Source organism: Platalea leucorodia, assembly GCF_965183815.1.
Source record: "Platalea leucorodia genome assembly, chromosome: 4".
Taxonomy (NCBI): domain Eukaryota; kingdom Metazoa; phylum Chordata; class Aves; order Pelecaniformes; family Threskiornithidae; genus Platalea; species Platalea leucorodia.
Window position 1 is genome coordinate 565,889 of NC_138826.1, and position 22,257 is coordinate 588,145.

A 22,257-nucleotide genomic window follows, 5' to 3' on the forward strand; every position below is an offset into this window, starting at 1 on the left:
GTATATTCCTGGCAGCAAGTGGCCCGCGGCGGGGAGAGGAGGGATTCGGGCCCCGCGGTGCTATCCATCACCATCACTGTCAGCTAGGTGATGAATGGCAGGTGTGGCGGCAGCCAGCTCCGGCCCGGGCTGTGTGGAGACAGGCGCTGCTGGTACCGCTGTCACCCGCCGTCAGCCGGTGCCAGCTGAGCCTCCCAGCTGCCAGTTGCTGCCACGCAAGGCATAAAACATACACTCTGAACAATCACGGCAGCAGAGCCGAGCTTATAGACTGCGTTATTAATTAGTTTAATGACGCTCAGCCCTATTAGAAAGCACTAGATAATTGTATTTGTGTACGTTTTAATTACGGCCCGAGCAGTGCCAAATTTGATCAACGTATCATCTTTTCTGTTCTGCTCTGTAACTGTGTTTGTATTAATTTGCATCTGAAACAGGAGGAGCTGCTAAGCCCTACTGGGAATAGAGTTCCTTTTAGTTTTTAAACAGTGTCATCTTTCACATCGTGATGCTGTGCGAGACCTCTGCCTGCTGATAACAGTGTCGTCTCTTCCTGTAGCCACAAATTAAAAGCAGGTTTACGACCACATGCTACGAGACCCTCCAGGGCCCCAGAGGAGGCAGCCAGAGAACAATTCATTCACTCATCTCTCCCCTTATCCATGATGGAAGTAGAAACAATTGCATCATTTAATTTACTATTGCAACGAGGATATGGCTCATTGGCCTCTCGTTGTTTTGAAGATGAATTTAATTAACCTCCTATGAATCTTGCCAATAAGCATGGCAGCATCAGTATGGAACAGAAGATGTCAAAAAATCAGCTGCAGGGACGGGTAATCGGTATTTCTCAAGCTAGCTCTGCTGAGAGGACTTAGGACTACAGAGTTTTGGCCCGAGCAGAAAGCTCAGGAACATACTGAGTTAATACACTACTGACTGACCTCTGGGAGTCTGAGCTCAGGTTTGACTGAGACTACTGAGAAAAAGAGAGGTAATTGAATAATTCCTAATAGCCACATATATCTTTAATGCAGAAGCCATTTGCAATCACTGGAAAATAAATAATTGCAATTAACTACACTGTTAAGTAAATATACAGTCCCTTGGGGAAGCAATCTGCATGCTTTTATAAGTCTGGCTACAATATGAAACTCATCACAATGTCTATGAGAGTAATTTATAATGAACATTTAGCAGGTGCCTCAGATGGGTTGCTGCAATTTACATTCATTAATAAAACTGTCCTTATTAGACCTGAAGCTTTATGCATTTTAATTTCATAAATCTTTATTACATTTTCATTTTACACAGGATTTTGTTTCCAACATTTCCTAGAATCACTTTAGCTTGTAAAGAAAGTTAAAATCCTTATGAGACAAAGTTATTTACAATGAACTATTTGAGAAGATAAAACTAAGCCAGGATCTCATGCATATTTCTAACTGAAATGAAAACACGATGTGAAGCTTGGAAGCTATTAAGAATAATTTATTCCATGATATCCAGGTTTCTCTCACAAATAAAGCAATGTCATTTTGCTTTTATAAGGATGGCTTAATATCACTTTAATGAAGGAAGAAGGGAACCCTATTACAGTTTTAAACTACCAGCCACTATGGAGCAAAAGAACACATTAATTGAAGGACACGAGAAAGAAAGAACCGTTCCTTTCATACGTGTAAAAAAGGGCTCTTTTGCATGATTTGTAGCACTGTATTAGAAGCTTTCCTTTCTAACTATTTAAAGATTTAATAGGACATAATGAGGTTTTGATAGTCCTGGTTCAGTCAACATTTAGTCAAGCTTTAATTAATTTGCTGCTTTTGTAAGAAGGGGCTGCTTGCGGCAGCATTTGCATACCTGTGCCTCTTTATTTTGTCCTGCTGTAAAAGCTACAGAAGAGGGTCTGTTCTTTCCTCTCCACAATTAGCTATTCTTCAATGCAGCAATCAGCCAAAAGACACATACCTCATCTCAGAAATATCTAAAGAGGCTTTTTTTTCTGAGAGTCAGATTTTGAGTGGCTTCGGGGCATAATTGCAATGTTAAAACATTGCGTGTGAAATGGCACTTTTGCTGATCTAAAAAGATGCATTAATCAGCTTCAGTTCTTGCAGAAGAGGAAAGACAGAAGATTAGACTTACAAACGTTGATGTAAGCCTGGAATAGGTAGAAACAGGTTTCTTAGCTGTTGACAGTTTTCATTGCGTCAGTAATTCCAACTCTTCCAACTCTATTCAACAACGCATGACTACAGAGCAATACGGATTGAGATCAGCCTCAAAACATGCACAAATCACCTAAAAACGTGTATTTATTGCTGTGTGTGTGTTCAGTACCTACTCTGGCATCACACAATAGACTATGAAATGTGTACAAGACATGAGTTTCATCTCGTGCAGATTTTGTGTCTTTAAGGAGACTAAAATAATCTAATTATATGCCCAAACACCAAAGACTGGTACGCAGGTGTTTAAGTTACACTTCATAATCTAAACTATTATAATTTCACATCAGCAATTCTTGACCACATTTTTTCTCATACTCTTATCATTTAGAAAAAGATTACTTTTCCATATACTTTTTCTTTCTTGTTTTAAGACCTAATTTCAATATTTCTTAAATAAGAGCAGGAGAAGAGAAGAGGGGTAGACATTTGTGTTCTGTCCACTGGTGAGGCCACACCTGGAGTACTGGGTCCAGTTCTGGGCTCCCCAGTACAAGAGAGGCATGGACATACTGGAGAGAGTCCAGAGCAAGAGCACAAAGATGATGAGGGGACTGGAGCATCTTTCACACGAGGAGGGGCTGAGGGAGCTGGGACTGTTCAGCCTGGAGAAGACTCTGGGGGATCTTATTCATGTATATAAGCACCTGATGGGAGGGAATGGAGAAGACAGGGCCAGGTTCTTTTCAGTGGTTGGCAGTGACAGGACAAGAGGCAATGGGCACAAATGGAAATGCAGGAGGTTCCCTCTGAACGTGAGAAAACACTTTTCTACTCTGAGGATGACCAAGCACCGGCACAGGTTGCCCAGAGAGGCTGTGGAATTGCCAGCTTCAGGGACATTCTCAACCGAACCGGCCACGGTCCAGTACAAGCTGACCTAGGTGACCCTGCTTGAGCAGGGGGTTGGACTGGATCTCAGGAGGCTCCTTCCACACTAAACGACCTGTATTCTATGATTAGGTCTGTTTGAAGAGGCAAGTAAGGTATGAACCAGCATTAGCAGGCAGGTTCATAGCCTAGTTAGAAGAGTAAAACCAACTTAGTGATTTCCAACTGTAATTCAAGACCCATGAACTTGAAAGGGCACGTCCTAAGCACAGGTTTCTAACATATATTCTCTTCTATTTCTGAAAATGCCTTCTAGTTCCCTCGTTACAGATTTGAAACATCAGCTATTTTGTAAAAACTGCGGCCAACGTAGTCCCTGTGTAATCTTTCTGATCATTAATGTTATATTTTCCTTTAGCAGTGTTTCTCTGCAAGTGCGTTACTATGCTGAGATGGTTTTAAAGAACACAATCGGCATAATCTCCACTTTAAACATTTTCCAATTTAATAATTTTCCAATTGTAATCACATTTTCTGCCATACTAAATAGAATGGTATTTGTGGTCACAAAACCCAAAATTGCCAGATTATTTCAAATCATTGAAATAGATTATATTTATAAGGAAACAAACATGAAATTTGTAGCTATCAAAATTATAAAATTCTTAAAATAGCAAGTATCCTTATCATATGGATTTACTAAAGAAAAAGGTTTCTAAATTTTTGTTTTAATTTATGAAATTGCTGAGGAAAATATATAGTCATAGCTAGAAGAAATGTCACATACAAAGTTTGTTTTCTGAAAATACTCTTAAAATAAGCTGTGTTAGAGAACAATATTCCAAAGATACACAACATGATTTAAAAATACTTCAGTGCTTCAGGTGCCATGTTATGCTGTCTAGACTACTGTCATACAGCAGATGGTTTACTTATTCTGCGCCAAGGAATTCAGCAGGACCTACAAGAGCTTACCACTTGGCTATGAATTAAATGGATGCAGCGGAGACCTTAAATGTATACATACAGACATCTGCACGCCATCACTGCCTGGAAAACATAACCATGTCTAGTTTGGTTGTGGATAGGGAGGCAGAATTGCGTATGCCCACAACTCTATACACTTACTTCTTTATGCTATGTCAGTATTTTTAATAGAATTAAACATCACTGATTTCTCCTGAATGCTCATTTATCAAAGCAAAAAAAGTCAGAACTTTAAAAAAAGAAATGACTACTGTGTTTGTAACAACAAGAATCTGCAATTCTTACAGTATACTTTTCCTGATGTATTCAAAGCATCTTCTGCAAATAAGCTGAAAAAAATACACACGCAGACACTTATATATATTTGCGTCTGACAAGACAGCCAGTGCTGACACCAATGTTGCAAGAAGACAGCAAGAGCCTCATCCTGCCAGATGACCTGTTTTGTTCAGGGAAACACACCTTTAAAGATGAGAAGGTAATCAAGTCTCTGCACCCACCCGCAGTCTGACCACCTCACTGAGAATCAGGTTGCCAAATCAGTGCCAATTGCCTAATTAGCTATTAATCTTTTTGATGACAATTATTAATGGGTCATTTGTTGGCTGGATTTTGCAAAGATCCTAGGTACTGCACAAAACACAGGACTCCATAATGAAACAAGTTCAACTTAAAATATTTCTTCAGATTTGAGTAAGATCTAAATCAATTACTTAGACATAAAAAGCTGTTCATCAGCTTTTTTTTGAACAAAAGATGTTTGTTCGAAAGAGAGAGAGAGATGTCTTACAGGAGGAGGTCCATGTTTTGTAGAGGAACACATCACAGCAGTAACGGGGAGTGCTCCTTGAGCTTTTGCTGGCACAAGCACGCTTGATAAAAAGATACGATGCCACCACTGTCTTTTTCAAAATGAAAGACCATATTGTGCCAAGACTGTACGATCAAATGAAAATTATGTGATTCACTGTAGCATCAGCAATACGGTAGGAGCAAAAAAGTCATGCTAGAATGAAGTCGTTCCTCTTTTACTAGGTAATATAAAGTCAAATGGTCAGAGGTGGCAGAGAGGCACAATGCAAGTGAATGATGGAACTAGATATGCAACTTCTTTATGAGTAGTTATTACCTTTTAAAAAACATTTAATCAGCAATTCCAGTTATGACTTATCAAACGGCTGCTTGGCAGAAGTCTAGAAAGGAAATATCTTGGTTGAACGTAACCCATTAAGTAGATAGGGTAGGTGCACAAGCATGAATTCCTAGTTTTAAGACGAGGACTTTGCTTCTTATTCTGCAGACAGAGCTTGAAAGCTTTTCATAGGCCAAAATGACTGGAATCCCGAAACAGCATTTCTGTTGCTACCTTTATAAATGTACACTTTATCCCTCTCCAGCTTACCAAGTTACTATCAACCCTAACAAAATGTCCTTTAGTGAGGGAAAAATGAAAACTGTTTTTTTCTGGATACATGTGAAGGTTATGGTATACCTTGAGCAAATGGATTTTGTGATTAATGTGGCTTTCTCCTAAAGACCTATGGTTTGCATACTGAACTTTATATTCCTGAGTTGCAGTTCTTGGAATTGAGGAGCACACAATTATCCTTCTTCTTTTCTTGGAAGTACAAGGAACTTTAAGAGACTTTTGAATCAGCCAGAAAGAGGTTTTTATTCCAAAACAGTCAAAATAAGCCCAGTTTACTAAGTCTGATTGTACTTTCCTGAGATGGACAAATAGGATGAGGAAAATTTATAGGTAAAGAGTTTCAGTGGATAACTAATTTTTTTTAAAATATGAAAATACAGTAATTCTCAAAGATTAATACAGACTGTTACTATGGCCAGCTGACAGCAAGAATACTCTTCCTTGGTCTAGACCCACTAACACTTGAATGGCGATTTAAATAAAGCAAGACTGGTAAACTGACTCACTGAAAGGAGGCAGCTCCTGACCGATGATGCACCACATCAGCCACCAAGTTCCAGCAAAGTGCTTGGGCGAACGAGAACGGGAGCACTCTCGTTTTTCTAAACATCTGCTCTAACAAACGAAGGGGAAAGGGCACCTCTGCATGTTAAAGACACAAAATGACAGCCCGCGCGGGATGCCAGCGCGCAGGCAGCCCTACAAATTTACTGATGGGGGTCACGACCCTCCCACTTGCACTTCCATAGATCCATGTGAATGAGGAGGCAAGGAGAGATTTATGGGACCGATTCTGCTTCCACATTTACACTAGCAAGTGTTTGTAGAGTTTACAGAAAATATTAGATGCTAATAAGTTGTTTCAATTAAAAAAATTAAATATATATATATATATATAATGGTAAAAGTGGAGATTAGAACGGCCTTGGACCCATCACAGCATGAAACCCAGTGTGGTTGACAGCAGTCACAGCAGGTGATAAGCTGCTTGCTCTCAGGGACTGACAGAAGAGAATTAACTTACTTCTTCCACGCATTCACTCACGGTAACTTCATTTCTTTAATTTCTCATATCACACAAAAAGAACCTGTCCTCCTCAGTTCTATGCAATAAAACCTCTCATTTATCCCTCCACGAACTTCAGTTCCCTTCTTTCCCTTAACATGCTTCAGAGATTTTAGTATCCTAGTTTTATTAAGCTGATAGCCAACTAGTCGTCTTTAATTTCAGAACCTCCAAGTATTTACCCTATTAACTTTTTTAAAGAACCAAAACACAAACTTATAATAATTTTTAAGTTTCTGGAATATTCTTCAACTTCAGCCTACAGTATACCTCATTTGTGCTGCAGATTTCTTTAGTCACCTCATCAAATCTCCTTTCAATTTAATTTTGGAAGATAATTTTACAGAAATAGAGAAACTGCCTTTGTCACGCACACTACTATAAATTTGCAATATATTTCTAATAACCACAAAGATTACAGTGAACCTATATTATCTTTAAAACACAGGGAGAGCAGAACTTCTGGAAAAATTACAGGAGAACCATCTTCTACACAAAGAAACATCACAAATTCATGTTTGTATGAAATGCTGTGACAATATCTGTTTTAGAGACATTGCAGAGAAGCTGATACCAGAAATCACAGTCAAACTAATATAAAAGTTTATAGTAATTTTGTATATGTTGCAAACACTTCCATAACATGCTGAGAACAGATCTGCTGGAAGACACCTGGAAGCAGTAGGCAAATAATTAGACTGCTGTACCACCCAAAAAACCTAGCATTTAAAAAAAAAATTCAACCAACTTTGCATATGTAGGATTAACCGAATTTAGTTGGCCATCAGAAAAAAAATTAAGGTCTTAGAGCATACCTTAAAATGATCAAAACCTGAGGAAATGTAAATCTTTCTTTTGTGTGTATTGCCTTACTAAATACATTTCCTACTTACAAGGTTTATTTTTGGAAGCACTTCTAGCACGAAGGGTGATGAACTGAAGATGTATAGCGCTAAATGAACGCAATGCCAGCAAGACACATCACAAGCAGCAGCGCAAAAGCGTCCGTAATTTGCTGGCCTGAATGGGCCTACAACGGATCTTCAAAAGGGTGGTGCCTTCTAAGAGGCCAGACTGCTAACAGAAGATTTTCTGGATGTTTTACAGTCACAAAGTAGTGGTGTCTATCTCCCTTACGGAGACCTCACTGCTCAGCTACGCAGACCCAGCGGGGTGTGTCAGATCACACCTCTGATCCTCCACCAGAGCAGATCAGGAACTAACTCAGCATGCACATTACGGAGATTCACTCCTGCTACCTCAGCAATAGCACTTGGACATTGCCAATTTGCCCGTGCGTTAGCCCAGAGGCATCTTGTTCAGGATGGAAGGCATCTCCCACCGGAGTCAGGTAGGTGTTCGCAAGCTGAATGCAGCAGACAGACCAGAGCATTCCCCATTTCTTGCCATGCAGCTCCCTGTCTGCACCCACCCAAGAAAACCCCACAGAAAACCCTCCGAGTAATTTAAAACGTGCATTGACAGGAGCAAGTAAAGTCAGAGTGCTAGACCCAGAACAGGGTGCCCTAAAGCTCGCCCTGAGGCGGCGGTGAGCCCGGCCAGGGCTGCCAGGCTGCCATCCTGCGGCTGGTGAGCCCGTCCCAGGCCCCCGCTGCCGTCCTGCGTCCCCACGCCAGCAGCCTGCCGGGAAGCACCGTGGGGACAGCTGTCCTGAACGGGACAACGAGCAAAGCCTGCACCTACAGCATCCGAACCGGGACAACGCAGCCGTCCGTTGAGAGACCACTGGATCGAGCCACTGATTAGGTGTGCGGGTAACGAAATAACGAGGCGACGTTCATCCTTCAGCCTGTTGATGCAGTGAGCCAGAGCGGTGATTTGCCAGGGATTTAGCTCCAAGACAAACTTCTGAGCCTTATTACTACAGCAATACCGAACCTTTATAATTAACACTTAGTAGCATTCACACTTCCGTATGTTTATTTTGAGGTAAACGGTGGCTGAGGGCTTTAGCCTGTCCCAAGGAGAGGGTGGCATCGAGCTCGCCTTACGAGATCTCGCAGCCAAAGCCAAGATGCGGTGCCACTGGCCGAGACCCGGCGAAGTGACCCGATGTCCTCAGTGCCGGGCACACACCCAGAGCGGACAAATGTCTGAGACTTCGGGGAAACAACTCGGGGTTCCAGGCCCTCTCGTGCTCCCTGTATTTTGAATCACACACCAGCCCACGAAAACTAGACTAAAATGAAACGTTATCATTGGCCCTTTTCAGGCTGAGGACAACTTTAAAATGCTATGAATGGATGAGCTGTAGGTATTTCTCTGAACATCATCATGCCAAGCTACAAATTATGCTCAAACTATAATTCATATCTACTATAAAACAACTGTATTTGCTATGCTTGTTATGCTACAGACGTCCTATTTCTTTCTTGCCAGTTTATCCCTCCGGACAACACACTTGTTAATGCACACACGGATCTCAGAATTGCCAGAAGCCTTTACCTGTTTTATTGATTCCCCCCCGGATTACTCCAACAACAGTAAAGCAGATTTTCCTAGCAAGGAAATCAATATGACTTTAGATTAAGGCTCCCATAAAATGTTTAATAAATTATATATTAATGATTTATTGTCTATTAATTATGAATTAATAAGCACAACATTTTTGGCATCTGATTTAGCACACTGCACTTCAGTGTCTGGCCTCCACCTATGAAACAGCTCTCCGATTCTCCCTTTCAGTGGCTTAATTGAGAAATCCTTTAGAAATATACTTTATTCTTTGTGGTTGGTATAAGCACAGTCTACGTTTCCATAACACATGTACTGCGCGTAGCATCTTAGTGTCCAAATGTTCAGCACACTGTGGTCTCAAGAGGGAATTCAAAAGGTCAGCAAGAAAAGCAGAGATAAATTTAGTAATATATACAAAGATGACAGGTCAATGGATTAACCCTTAGAATTCCTACTATTAACTACACTGCTGAATAGTCGAAAGAATAGTTAATAGCGGTTTGCATAGGTGTTTAAAATGCCAGAAGGGACCAGGACGTTTTCTGGAGCGTGCGGTTCCTACGTGAGCACAGGTAACACTCTGGCTGGCACTGAGCCTTAGGTAAGCATCACCTTTGGCTGTTTTGTTCCTGTTCGGCCACTGCCAGTTGTGCACGGCCTTGGTCAAGGCACTCTGCCCTCTGCCAGCTCTGGAAAAATGGCACAGCCGAGAAACACCATTTATAAACTAGCTTGTGAAGTGATTTGGGACTGGATCTCATATACAATCAAACCATTAGGTCCTATCTAGAATAATTCCTGCTAGAGGTGGCCTGTAACTCTGCCCTTCCAAATTATACCTTAGAAACTGGCCTGTCTCCTAGGAGCCTAGACTTTAGCGTCAAAACAGTGTGCTACATGCTTACTATTGATTCATTCGTGCCTGTTCTGGTGTGAAGATGCTGCCAAAGGCATGCTGCCTGTTCTATCGCTTCTGTGTAGTAAACTGCATGAGACAACCATTTCTGAAATCTTTTGGCTCTCCTGACCTACCGGTTTGTAAACTGTACCAAATGCAGAAAAGACAAAACAAACTTAATGTGACTTTAACTGTGCCTATGTACATTACAAGTGGAAGTTTCTGGATCAACTTTAATTATGTTTACTTAATGTTGCAAAGTAGCTGGGTGAAGTTCTGGTTAATGGCGTATGCTACTTCTCAAAAAAAGGAATGGAAAATATGTATTATCCTAATGCTTTTTACACTCACACATGCACGCACCTTATCTAGGAAGAATGGGTAAATGAATTTGACTCACCTTCACATTACACCTTGTATGCTCATATGCAACAACATTAATTGACATTGGTAAAGCATTCATAAGATGAAAAGTACTACGTCAGGACTAAGAATTACCTGTACTCTTACTACCTGTTGCACAGTTCACTCAGTATGCATCATCTATGGTTAGTGACATTATTTTGTTAGAAGTGGAACGCTTTGAAACTCACAGATATAAATGTAGGAATCTTAATCTATTGGTAATAAAGAAAGCATTCTCTGCAGTTTCAATCCTGCAGACTGCTAGGCAGTTAGTAAGTTGGGAAGAACTTATGGTGCCCTTCATCAGTACTGGGTGTAGGAGATAATTCTGCTGCAGCACGATTGATAGAGGTGTTCTCAGACAGAGGCATTCTCAATAATACTATTGCACCACTAGCGAATAAAAAACAAACAGGCATAATATTTCAGAAACAAGTAATCTATAAACACTGATGATAACTATGGTAACTGCGGTGTAGCAGAGCAGGATTTAGTCCTTAACATACGCAGTATGAAGTTGCATCTTCTGAATCAGTGACACGAATTTCATTTCAATTGTGCTTTAAGTTTGTTGGTTAAATGATTGCAATGCATAAAGGATTCCAAGAAGGAAGTTATTTGCTACACACGCCGTGCTGTAATGTCAAACGCCTGTTTTTCAACAGACGAAGGACTAATCATCAGGTAAGGAAGGAGAACGGCACCACACCTGCATGAGGGGCAGCCAGCCTTTGACACACAGGCCACTTACTTCCCACTGCTTGATTTACAAAATAAAAGCTTTTGGTTTAGAAGATACATGCCTATCCTCAAGGACACCAAAAAGACACTACAGTATCTCTGAGAATTAAAGTAGGAAAACCATGAGATTAAATTGGTTTTCAACCTGGAAATTATTTCTGATCCCATGTTACCTGGAGCTGAGCTTTAGCAGTAAAGTCAAGGTAATCTCAACCTATGATGAAAAAGGTTTACTGCGTTCTTTTGGCTTTATACAAATCTTCCAGCCACCCTCCCACACTGAGATGCTACTGTCACAAATGCCTGCTTGTATTTTTCAAGCGTGGAGCTCTATCACAGACATTTAGGATATGTCTCTCTTCTTTCCCCACAGAGTAGAAATATAAACCAGCACTTACTCCACTTGCAGTAAATGACTGTGAGATTCACTATGAGCTACGGCGAAAGTCACAAACATACAACAGGAATGCGGTACCCTGTGCTGAAGCCCGAAGAGATTTCAAAGGAGGAACCTGTATGCCTGCCAAAGGCAGAGACTCCTGCAGGCACCGTGAAGACTCCAGGTCTCGTCTCAGGTGAGTACCCACATTTTCTCCTTTCTATACACAGGACCGTGAACAGGTGGATGGACTCTGCGGTCCACTGGCATCTATGGCCGATGTTCACTTTACACACTACCACTGAGAAGAAATGCAGCATGTCAGCTGTGTTTTTCTGAATTGCTTCAGCAGATTCACAATAGCGGTTTTTAGTTACCTGTCAGACGTTCCTGTTAAAAGTATTCTTAGCCAAGTCTGATGTCAATATTAAGACTAGTTTGTTAAGTCACTTTTACCTTCTCCACAGGAAAAAATATTTGAGAAATAAAACCTGGTAGGGTCTACATCAGAAGAAAAATAAAAGTCCTACCTCTACTACTGCTTTGGCATCCAGTCTAAAGTTGAAATCTCCAAAGACAAAATACGAAACTTTCTCAAACCGCTGATCTATAATTCTGGAAAAAAACAAAACAAAACAAACCTGTCATTCAGCTTTACATATATGCAAGGATGCACAAATACACATATCTTACCTTCTAAGCACAATCTCAGAAATAATTATTGGAACAATCAAAACTACCAATTTATACCGGAACAATATATTAACCATGTTTTGGGGCTGATTTTCTTTGCCTAGGCAATTCTACCTCCAACCCCAGTAAAATAATGCATTTGATTTCCCCTGTCTGGCTGAAAGAGCAATTTGGAGGAAAGCAAGCTTGCAGCAGTTAGTACAAATAACACAGAACCAGCATTTGGGCATCACAGAAATCTTGAGGGCATCACAGAGGTACTCCACACCTTTGGAAGTTTAAGTAGATGGCTTTGGGCTGGCAGCTAAGAATTAGGAACCCCAAGTTAGTGGCAAGTTCAGAATACGTCTACCTTTGAGTTTACTTAACCGTAAGATTGTGAGCGTCATGTTCACCAGTGTTAGTTAGGACTCTGAGAACTATATGAAAAGTGACATGTTAGGGCTAACCGTTAATCATCACAGCTGGTGGAGAGCGACCTACGAGGTTTTTCCTGGCTCAGTTATAGTTCTCTGAAAGACAGTTCTCTTTTTTTGTTCAAAGCAGATTTTTACTGAGGTTGTAGCTAACACCTATAAGGTGATCCTTCCAGATGTGGAGAAAAGATAGACTTTTTTCTCAAGCCTTTGCTCAGTACTAAACAGGGAGATAAGGCATTACTGTTCATCTTTCAAATCTTATATTATTAAAAATTGTTATTATATTATTAGCTTGTCTATTATTAACAACAATTGTCTGGTATTCCTAACAATGTGCAATTTTACACGCTTCCAGAGATCCTAGCATTTGGAAATCCACCGATTCACGCTTAATTTCAAGACAGGAATCAACACAATTAATTTCCTATCAGCAGCTGAGGAAGGTACGAAATACCTGAAATGCGACTGCTACAGCTACAAAGAATATACACAGACAAAACGCACGAACAACTGCAGTGGCATACTAGATGTACAATATATAATAAATAAGGAAGAAGTGCAAAGCAATACACTATGTACATTCTGGGAATATATAAATACGTGTGGCGATGCCAGAAACCCCAGCTGAGCCAGAGGAAGGGACCCATATAGACAGATAAAGGATTATAAAGCAATGCACAGTAAGTAAGGCTTCTTGGAACAATACTGCCCAGCAAGGAGGCATTCATTTCAAATGGCTTTGAAAGTTTTAATACATTACATCCATTTGGACTTCTCAAAGCTATAAAGAAAGATACAACATTGGATTTACAGTGAGATACTGCTTCTCCTCTTAAAAACATCTCACATTTTTAGTCAACAGTAATCTATTACATAAGGAATATTATTCTATTGAAAAATTAATGCGCATTGGACTTCAGGCAGTGATCATTTGAAGCAAAATCTCCTGCAAAGACTTATCCTTTTCTGGTATGAAAATCTCCAAATCCTCCATTCAGCTGACAAATTATTGCAGGTACTGTTAATAAATACTGTCTACTGTCAGCTCCCAGCAAGCACTGAGAAAAACCTGTCACTCTTGACCTGTACATAACATTAGTTTGATTAGTGCCCTCATGGCACATTAAAGGAAAATGAGAACTTAAAAGTTAAACCATTCACATTACCACAATTTGCTAACACTATCATTGCAAAATCTGATATGCAACTTATACGTAAGAAAAACTGATTTTGCTTTGCCAACTTTCCTGATTCATATCTTAGTTTTGGCTTTGCTCATTGCCATTTACAGCTGACAAAGAAATGACAGATATTGCAGGAATGACATCAAGGTCTAGAGAAGGCCTCTTAAAACAAATTGATATTATGAGAATGATGCCTGTGATTGTATTATGCAAAGACGGATTTTCCAAATAAACAGACTATTCCAAAAATAGCCAGTTAAAATGTCTCCTAACCGATGAACAAAACAGCTGATTAGTCTGCTTCTGATCAATTAATTAAAATTCAGTCATTTCATAGTCTCGCACATTACCTGATTTAAACATGATTTGCATACAAATCAATGCCAGCTTTAACACTGATCATTTTAACCAGTTGCTCCCCTTGTAGTTTGTCTTGTTGGACGTTTTAGAAAGAGCGTCTCATGAGAGACTGAAGTAAAATAGTCCAAATGCTGCTTCTCAAGAATGATGCTTTAAGTGGCTTCTGACATATCCCGTTTTCACAGGTGGTGAAATTTAGGTGTAGAGTAAAATTACTAACAGTGGTACAGCAAGGGATATACACATTTCTGTACTTATTAAATGATCTAGGATACCTAGCAACAAAATATGCTTTAAATGACTCTACTTAATACACGTATGTAACCTACTGTCCTTGCCATTGGAACTTATTATTAGTTCCAGAGTTCCCAAATCTTAGCATTATTTCAGCAATTTGGTACTCTGATAGCTCTGTTTTGAAATACTTACTGCTGCCTACATTTGCACTGCAAGAACTAATCTTCTTGATTGTGCTTTTAGAATCAGACTCCAAGTTAGCAAAGGAGATGGCAATAAAGAAGAGCACAGCAATATTTCCTCCCCCAGGAACACGCAGGAAAAACAGCCGGCACCGGGGGGGCTCGGGCAGAGATCGAGCACTGCAAAACACCGAGTCTGGCCAGGACCAAGGACACGCAGTGAAGGTGTTAGGGCTGGAGCAAGAGCTAAACAAAAGCGTTCCATTCCTCTTGCTTCTGTGTTCTAAGCCACAAATATATACAGGTCATCATGTGTGAGAATGAGAGCTCAGAAGGCAATTTTTTTTTTTAACAAGAATGAGTGTTTGCAAATGAACTGGGAAGGCTTCAAAATCAGCAGTATTCTACTTTTCTATTTGTTTCTATAACAATACCCTTCCTTTAACCATGAATCAAATAATCCTTTGGAAATGTTGCCATGAATCAGTCAATGGAGTGATAAATCTGAATCATATAAAAAGAAAGTAGCCAACCTATGTCACCACCATTAATCTTATGTTTTTAGTGGGAGGACCTAGTGCCATTTCCTTTAACTTGTACTCGCTGACTACCAGATTATCCCAAAGGGCTTCAGCATACTTTAAGGCTCTGTTCTTTCTTGTACAACTTTTCTAAACAGCTTGTGACAAAATAGGCAACTCAGGTAAAAATTTCATGACTGTAGAGACGCTACAAATATTTCACTTCCACAACTCTATATGCAAGAGCTAACAAAAAACCATCAATGCCTTATCTAGCTGTGCTGCCTCTTGCGACCTATGCAGGGCCATCAAGAGAGGATGGGCAATCAGGATGTATGCAGTGCTTGAATGCAAATAAACCAGCAAACTTTTCAAACAGATTACAGCCCTTCCTTTCCAGAAAGAGAAGTCTTCCCATTGAAAAGGTTGGAAGAAGGCGCTCACTCTTCTGATCCTTTGCTCTTGCTCCAGAAGGTATCACTTATGAGAAAAGAGTTTACCTGCACTTAGAACATACCAAAGAAATATCTTTTACTTCTGCGCATTTTGGAAATCAAAATAACAAATTCAATATGGGAAGTAAGGACCACTGGAAAAAATGCACGCTTATGACTGGGTTTATTGATGACCTTGTTAAACTTTAAAGCGCACAAATATAAATGCCATAGATGATTTCTTTTCTACTACTTCCACAAACACAGAACTTTTAATTGCATAGAGAGTCCTTGATAATAGTATTAGATTCTTCACACTTGGAACACATTACCTTAATTATTTTGCCAGTTTCAAACTAGTTTTACATTTCTAACTGATGGCTCTATACTGAAAGTCTTCCAGGCTGGCTGAGCTGTTCTCTGCGTCTTTTCCATTTTTTTTTTGTATTTTGAGAAGAGGCAGACCGCAAACAGTTTTTGAAATAGAGCTGAACAGCTTTTTAGACATGACAGGACAGTAAAAGAAGGAAACACTCAAGCAACTACAACTTTCAAGTAAAGTTTACAGTCAAGCTAGTCACATGCTTAAATGTTTTAATGAGTCAGGTCCATGGTTCACACTTTTTTTTTAAGGAGCAAACTTCACTGGTAAGGGTGCAAATTGATGTTAAATTACTATAGCAATTTCTTTGCTGCAAAATAAGTACATTTAATTCTTATTTTGGTCTAACAACTGCAAGTTGCCTCACACTGGATATCAGCAACTGCTTTACAAACCCAGAAAAAAGTTACTGTGTCTGCACTGGAAATGTACTTGCTCTGCCGTGTCGGCAAGACATCTAGCAAAACGACCTCCGCTCATCAGTGCTTTTTAGCACGGCAGTCCCCGACACATTTTCCCAAAGACCTGCGACAACAACTGTTATTCTGGGTGCATCAGGAGAATTACAAGAAATCTCTGAAACCCTCCAAGCTCCGACGCTGAATAGCTTTAGCTTGAGCCAGGCTGGCCTGCCTGGGACGAAAGCGTTCCCCAGTTCAGAGCAGGGGCCGGCCGGACACGTGCGACAGGCAAACCTACAGGGCAGTCCAACAAATGCCCCGGTAGGAGCAAATGCGCAGGGTTTGGTCTTGGAGCCCAGGATATGTCAAACTACTTTGACGTAAAGACAGACCTCTCAGCCTGGATGGCAGCGTCAGCTGAACGGATGGTGAAGCCCAAGTTTTTTCAAAGCCATTTTAGGAGATCTGGATGCCATATTCATACCAAGACTAAAATGGTAAGAGGTAGAGGTTCCTCTTCTCCTTGATACTACTGGAAATCTCTGTCTAGTTATTAATTTTAGTCTCGACACAGAATACCAACAGCAATAGCTTAGTGCAATCTTAAAATGAACAATTCCATGTTATTGGAATCACTGAAATCCTTTTGTAACTTACTTTATTTTAAAGTACTCATTACCGCAGTTACAATTAAAGATACTTTATGAAATGCATCCTCTTTTATAAAAGCTATATGGTGTACTGTATATACGTTCCAAAGCACTGAAAGTCAGCCAGAAAATAATAGGGCAATCAGAAACATGACCAACTTTCCCTTGCTTTCATACTTAGCCCCCTCCCATACTGTCGCAAGAAAGGAGAAGACAAGGAACGGCTAAATATCAGCAATTTGGTCATGGCAGAGAGCAGCTGAACGTGATTCAGTGTGACAAGAGGCCGTGTGATTTGGCTAAACCATTTCTCAGGGCACTTTGTAAGGAGGATCAGCAGCATTATTCCTTTAATAGCCATGTCTAATGCAATAGCCAGCTGGGTTTTGTCCCAGACCAAGGTATCAGCATCAGGTCAGAAGGTAACATTCTGTTTACACGATTATTTCCTAAAGCACTTATCTTCTCCTCGGTGTGAAAGTTGACTTTTCTGTTTGTAAGGAGGCCTAAAGAATTGAGGGAATGGGAAAAATTAGCTACACTGAGCTGGAGCTGAATGGCATTAAGTGGGAGGTCTGAGAAAGGCTGCTGCGGTGCTCAGCAGGACACCTTATTAGCCGCGTCATCGCAGTTCATTCAGGCAAGCCATACCAGTGTCACCAGCATTCCCACACAAAGACAAAGTTCTTCACACAGTCTATAAACATGCCTCCCTGGCCAATTCATCCTAGCCTGACACCGCTGAAAAGAGGGGCTTGAGGGGGTTTTTTGTTTTTTTTTTTAAATACAACAATAACATAACAAAACAAAACAAAAAACTTGCAGCTCTGCCAAGCAGGCTGAATGGAGGAGAAGGAGGGACACTGTCACATTTCTTGGGAAGAAACAATCCAGAGGTCAAGCCATATTTTATTCAGTGAGCAAATTTTTATAATAACTAGATGTGTTTAAGCTAAATAGTAGCTAATATGAGCGCTTCCGTATTTCTTGTACAACTTCTGGGGTAAGATATCATCTTTCCACAATCTCTTTATTTTTACACATTACCCATGCAGAGGAATTAAAGGTACAAAAGCTGCTTTTACAGAGAACATGTGACTGCCTATATAAAACGTCCTGTCCTAAGTAAAGGAATACAAAAATCACAACTAACTACTCAGAGGAGAGCGGACAGCTCAGTCTCGGTGTGGCAATCGTTTCTCAGGTTAAACTGCTAATCTTGGTTATTGCTGACCTAAGCAGAGCTTTGAACCCCAGGTTCAGTTTTGATCTGAATCTAGCAAAAGTAACGCTGGCCTACGTCTCTGCGTGGCATGGTAAAACCTTTGCCCATTTCAGCCCACCCGTGAAGCGTTCAGGAAACACCGTGGAGACCGAGCCGGCAGGGCCGTCCGCACCCGTGCTGGGTGCAGCGCGGCCGCCTGGAGCCCCTGCCCACATCCAGGGCAGGAGCCGCCGCGGTGCCGCCGGGAGGGTCACCGAAAGGCGACGGGCGCGGAGGCAGCGCTGCCAGCTGCTCCGCAGCCCCGCACGCATCCCGCAGGCAGCAGGCTTGTGCCTCGTGGCTGCGCTTCGCAAAGGGCACGCTCAACTAGCCTGTTCTTGACAGGAGAGGATCTTACCCCAAGGAGGAATCCTTAGAAAGGGTTAAAAAAAAAAAAAGGGCAGAAAGTGACCTGACCATCCCGTCAACGGGAGCCAAGAGCTAGTGCAGGTGACCTGCGGGTAAGAAGGTTATACACGCTTTCTTTTCCATAGATCTATAATGCCAGAGGTAATAACAACTCCTGCAGTGACTTCTGGTGGAAAGTCAAGGAACGACGACAGTGAAACCTGTCTTCTATCACAGCCACGTTAAGGAACCGAAGATCAAGAGAAGAGACACGTTAGGTTTTGGCTTATACAGAACTAGACACAGGATTGCTGTGTGGCCTTTCAGATTTCTGCCATTCCTGTCCTCTTTACTTTTTCCTTTCTCAGTTTTAGTCAAAGAGATCAGCTTACACATGTGCACCTCAAGAACTGGTCCATAGGGGAGATCCACCTCCAGCAGAGGTTTTAGAGAAAGCTTTGAAACAGAACCCTGTCATCTCTTCTGCGTATCGCCTCCCTTCTGCAGCACAGTCAGCGCTCAGCTCGCACCATTTTGCATTCTCAGATACACATTTAGAGAAAAATTCCAGAAAAATCCCCATCAATTCTGAATAAAAGTTACCTGGTGACTATCTAAGCGTGCCTCAAAAGACGTGATGTAAGTGCCTTCATCGGCATGCCTAAGGTGTTGTAGCACTGTCATTAAAAAGATAAAGTTTATCATATTTTTGTGCCTTGTTCCTTCTGATATAATAGCTAAAACCTATTAATAACACCAAAACATCTCAAAAGGTCGAGCGGCATACAGCAAGATGAAGGGAATTGTCAAGAAGCTTAGGCAATCATCTTAGCACTCAAGACATTTGCCAGGGCTGTTTAACTAATATGTGATGTTCACTTTTAATTTCAATATAGTGCCATTTGGGCAAAAATGTTGTATTTTTTAATTAATTACAATGTCAGCAGCTATTAAGATTAAAAGAAAGACCACATCAATAATAAATACTTAATCCAAAGAAAGGATTACAAGAAGAGCAATAAAAATCAATTTTTAGAGCTGGAAAATTGTGACTTTTTCCTCACTTGACTGGTATTTTCATTATATTGACAAAACCATGATCTTACCTGACACTGACATTCGCCTAATGAAAGAGCAGCCATGTATAATGATGTAAGTACTTGTCAATTTTGCTACAGGGGAATACAATGCTACAGCACTGGTGTTACGTTAACAAAGAAATATTCTTGCTCTTCACCTGACGTAAGAGAAAACAACAAGAAGAAACCAGAGAAATTGCACGTCTTTTTGAATCTTCCTTTACTTCTTCATGGAAGATTAAAGTTCTTCCACGTAACTTCTGGAACCCCTCAATGTTGTTAACACTCGGCCATAAGCAGGCAGCAGGTAACTGCCATATCTTAACCTGCGCGAAGACTGAGACATGGCAATTCTTGCTTACCGTTCTGCAGGGCTTGGATGTAGGGGAGTAAAGCAAAAATCCTGTGTTCGCTTAGTGTTAAAATGCAAATAGCAAGCCAGAAAATAACCAGGATACGCGGCAATGGGATACTGATCCATTAACTCATCAAGGCTGGGAAAAGCGTGTGACCAATCTAGAAAAATTCAGAACAGAGGCACCGTATGTCCTCAACAGTTCATCAATGGGAACAGTGGCACAACGGTTAAGAAATCTGGCCAGATTTGCATCTCGCCAGACTTGCCACAAGCGCCTTTCCCAGTCCGACCTCCTGCAGATGGCCGCGTGGGCAAAGGGGACAGCAGAAGGTGACGGGACACCGGCCACGCCACGGCACGCTGCTAGCGACAGAAACCCACAGGCTTCCATCGGCTTGCCTGGGGAGACAGACAGCTAGGCTCAGAGGGACTGTGAATTAAAAATAAAACGAACCACTTCTAGAAAAGGGTAATGCGAATTGCTAGAAACATAGAAAGACTTCACTCACAAAGGGTTAAAAAATGCTTGACATTGAGAAAAGCTAACTAGCAACGACAAATTTTACATACTTAATTGTTAGCTTGGGCATTTATCCCTTTGAAAACCACACTACAGTGGACTACTGAGCTAAGAGAGGAAACAAAGGAGGGGTGACACGACAGAAACATTTGAAGTGCTAAAGAGAAGGGAAAAACCCCTCTCTTTCAAAAGGGCACACCGATTAAGAAAATTAGAGCCGTCAACATTAGGCTTGAACAAAGAAAATTCTGGTGGATATAGAGATAGCAGGACCGTTTTCCTTGTTAGAGGGAGAAACTGAATCATCTTAGCTGCATCTTAACCCCTACGCCAACGGAAGAAAGATGAAGAAGCTTTCATAAAAGGTGGAGCAGTTACAGCTATTTACCTGGCGGTCCATGACGAACGTCTGCCAAGGCTGTCTACAGCTCCTTCAGCACTTGTACAGACAGACAAGCGGCTACAAATGCTGTAACTTGCAGCTGGCTGTTTACCTGCTAGGAAGAACATGCCTACTTCCAGCACACAGAATACAAGACTCAAAGACAACAACCTGCTCACAGTGACCCCACCTTCCTCGGGGAGTAAAAATGTTGAAAGACGGTTACCCACTTAGTGCCCACAGACTCCAACAGAAGCAGAATGGAGCTCTTTCAACCATTTCTCTGTTTTATAACTATCAGCTCATAGCATCATCTTACAGCGAGCATTGTAAATAAAATCACAATAGCAATTTATTTTCATTTCTCTGCAAATGAATAAAAATTGGATCAACAGCCCATATAGATTCTTCTTAATTGAATCATAGCTATCCTGGAAGATTATATGGCTATAGGATAGAACATTTCAAAAGAGACAAACCACAATGAATGCTGATGCGAGTGCCACCTTTAGCTAGACACTAATGACTGCTCTTTATCTAGCTCCAGACTCTCTAAGGAACAGATTACAGTAAAAGGAGAAACATAGCTCAATGAGAATGCGACGCACTCTGCACATTCTCATATAAAGCCATTTTCAGAGCAAAATCAAGCAGGCAACAAGTTATTTGCAGCCATTTCTTTTTTAAGAGGCATTCTCTCTTTTCTTCAACGGTTTCTGTTTAATTACACGAATTCTCCTGGGAGTGGGATTTTTTTACAACACGTCCAATCTAGCCTGTAGTTACATCAGTTATATTCTACTAGAAAGACACGGTAGCCAACTAAGGCAGCTCCAGGAGAACCTATTCCTAGGGAACAGGGAAAAAGAGGAAAGCCCTTACGAAGGACGGGGTGGAGGCTCAGCGCGGTGCCGAAAGCGGCCCTCGCTCACAAGCAGGCTTGGCAGCCCCTCGCTGCGATCCACACCGCAGGGCAGCGAGCTTGCCTTTGTGAGAACAACTGCCGACAGCCCCTCCAGGAAACCTCAGAGCTTTTATTTGCAGCATTTCTTCTGGAAGAGCCACAATTCTATTCACATCAGGCACAGAAAGTGAAGAGTGACTCAGTGTATCCACGCTATTTTTTTTTAAGTGACACCTTTCTGTGTGACACCTGCAAGTTCTTAAAGTTCTGGATTTTGGATTGCTGATTCTCCAGTCAGATCTTTGCTTCCAAACCTGCTATTGTTTTACAGACTTCTTTTTATCATGAGAGAAAAAAACAGATCTTTAATTACAATTTGAATAGTAAATGCTGCAAATTTATTAATAACCTGTTCAGTTATTAATCAATGCCAAAAGAAAATGGGGGGGGGGGGGGGAGACCTCCAAATGCTGAAAATAACAGAGTAAGGGCAA

General features: G+C 41.1%; 1 protein-coding gene across 1 annotated transcript in view; it reads right to left on the reverse strand.

Moving 5' to 3' along the window:
* The window catches only part of INPP5A (inositol polyphosphate-5-phosphatase A), a 253,168-nt gene that overhangs the window by 66,712 nt on the left and 164,199 nt on the right, over positions 1-22,257 (reverse strand). Inside the window, exon 9 of the mRNA XM_082311162.1 lies at positions 11,976-12,060. Within this exon, the coding sequence (XP_082167288.1) occupies positions 11,976-12,060 (85 nt within the window). The remainder of the gene's footprint in view (positions 1-11,975; positions 12,061-22,257) is intronic.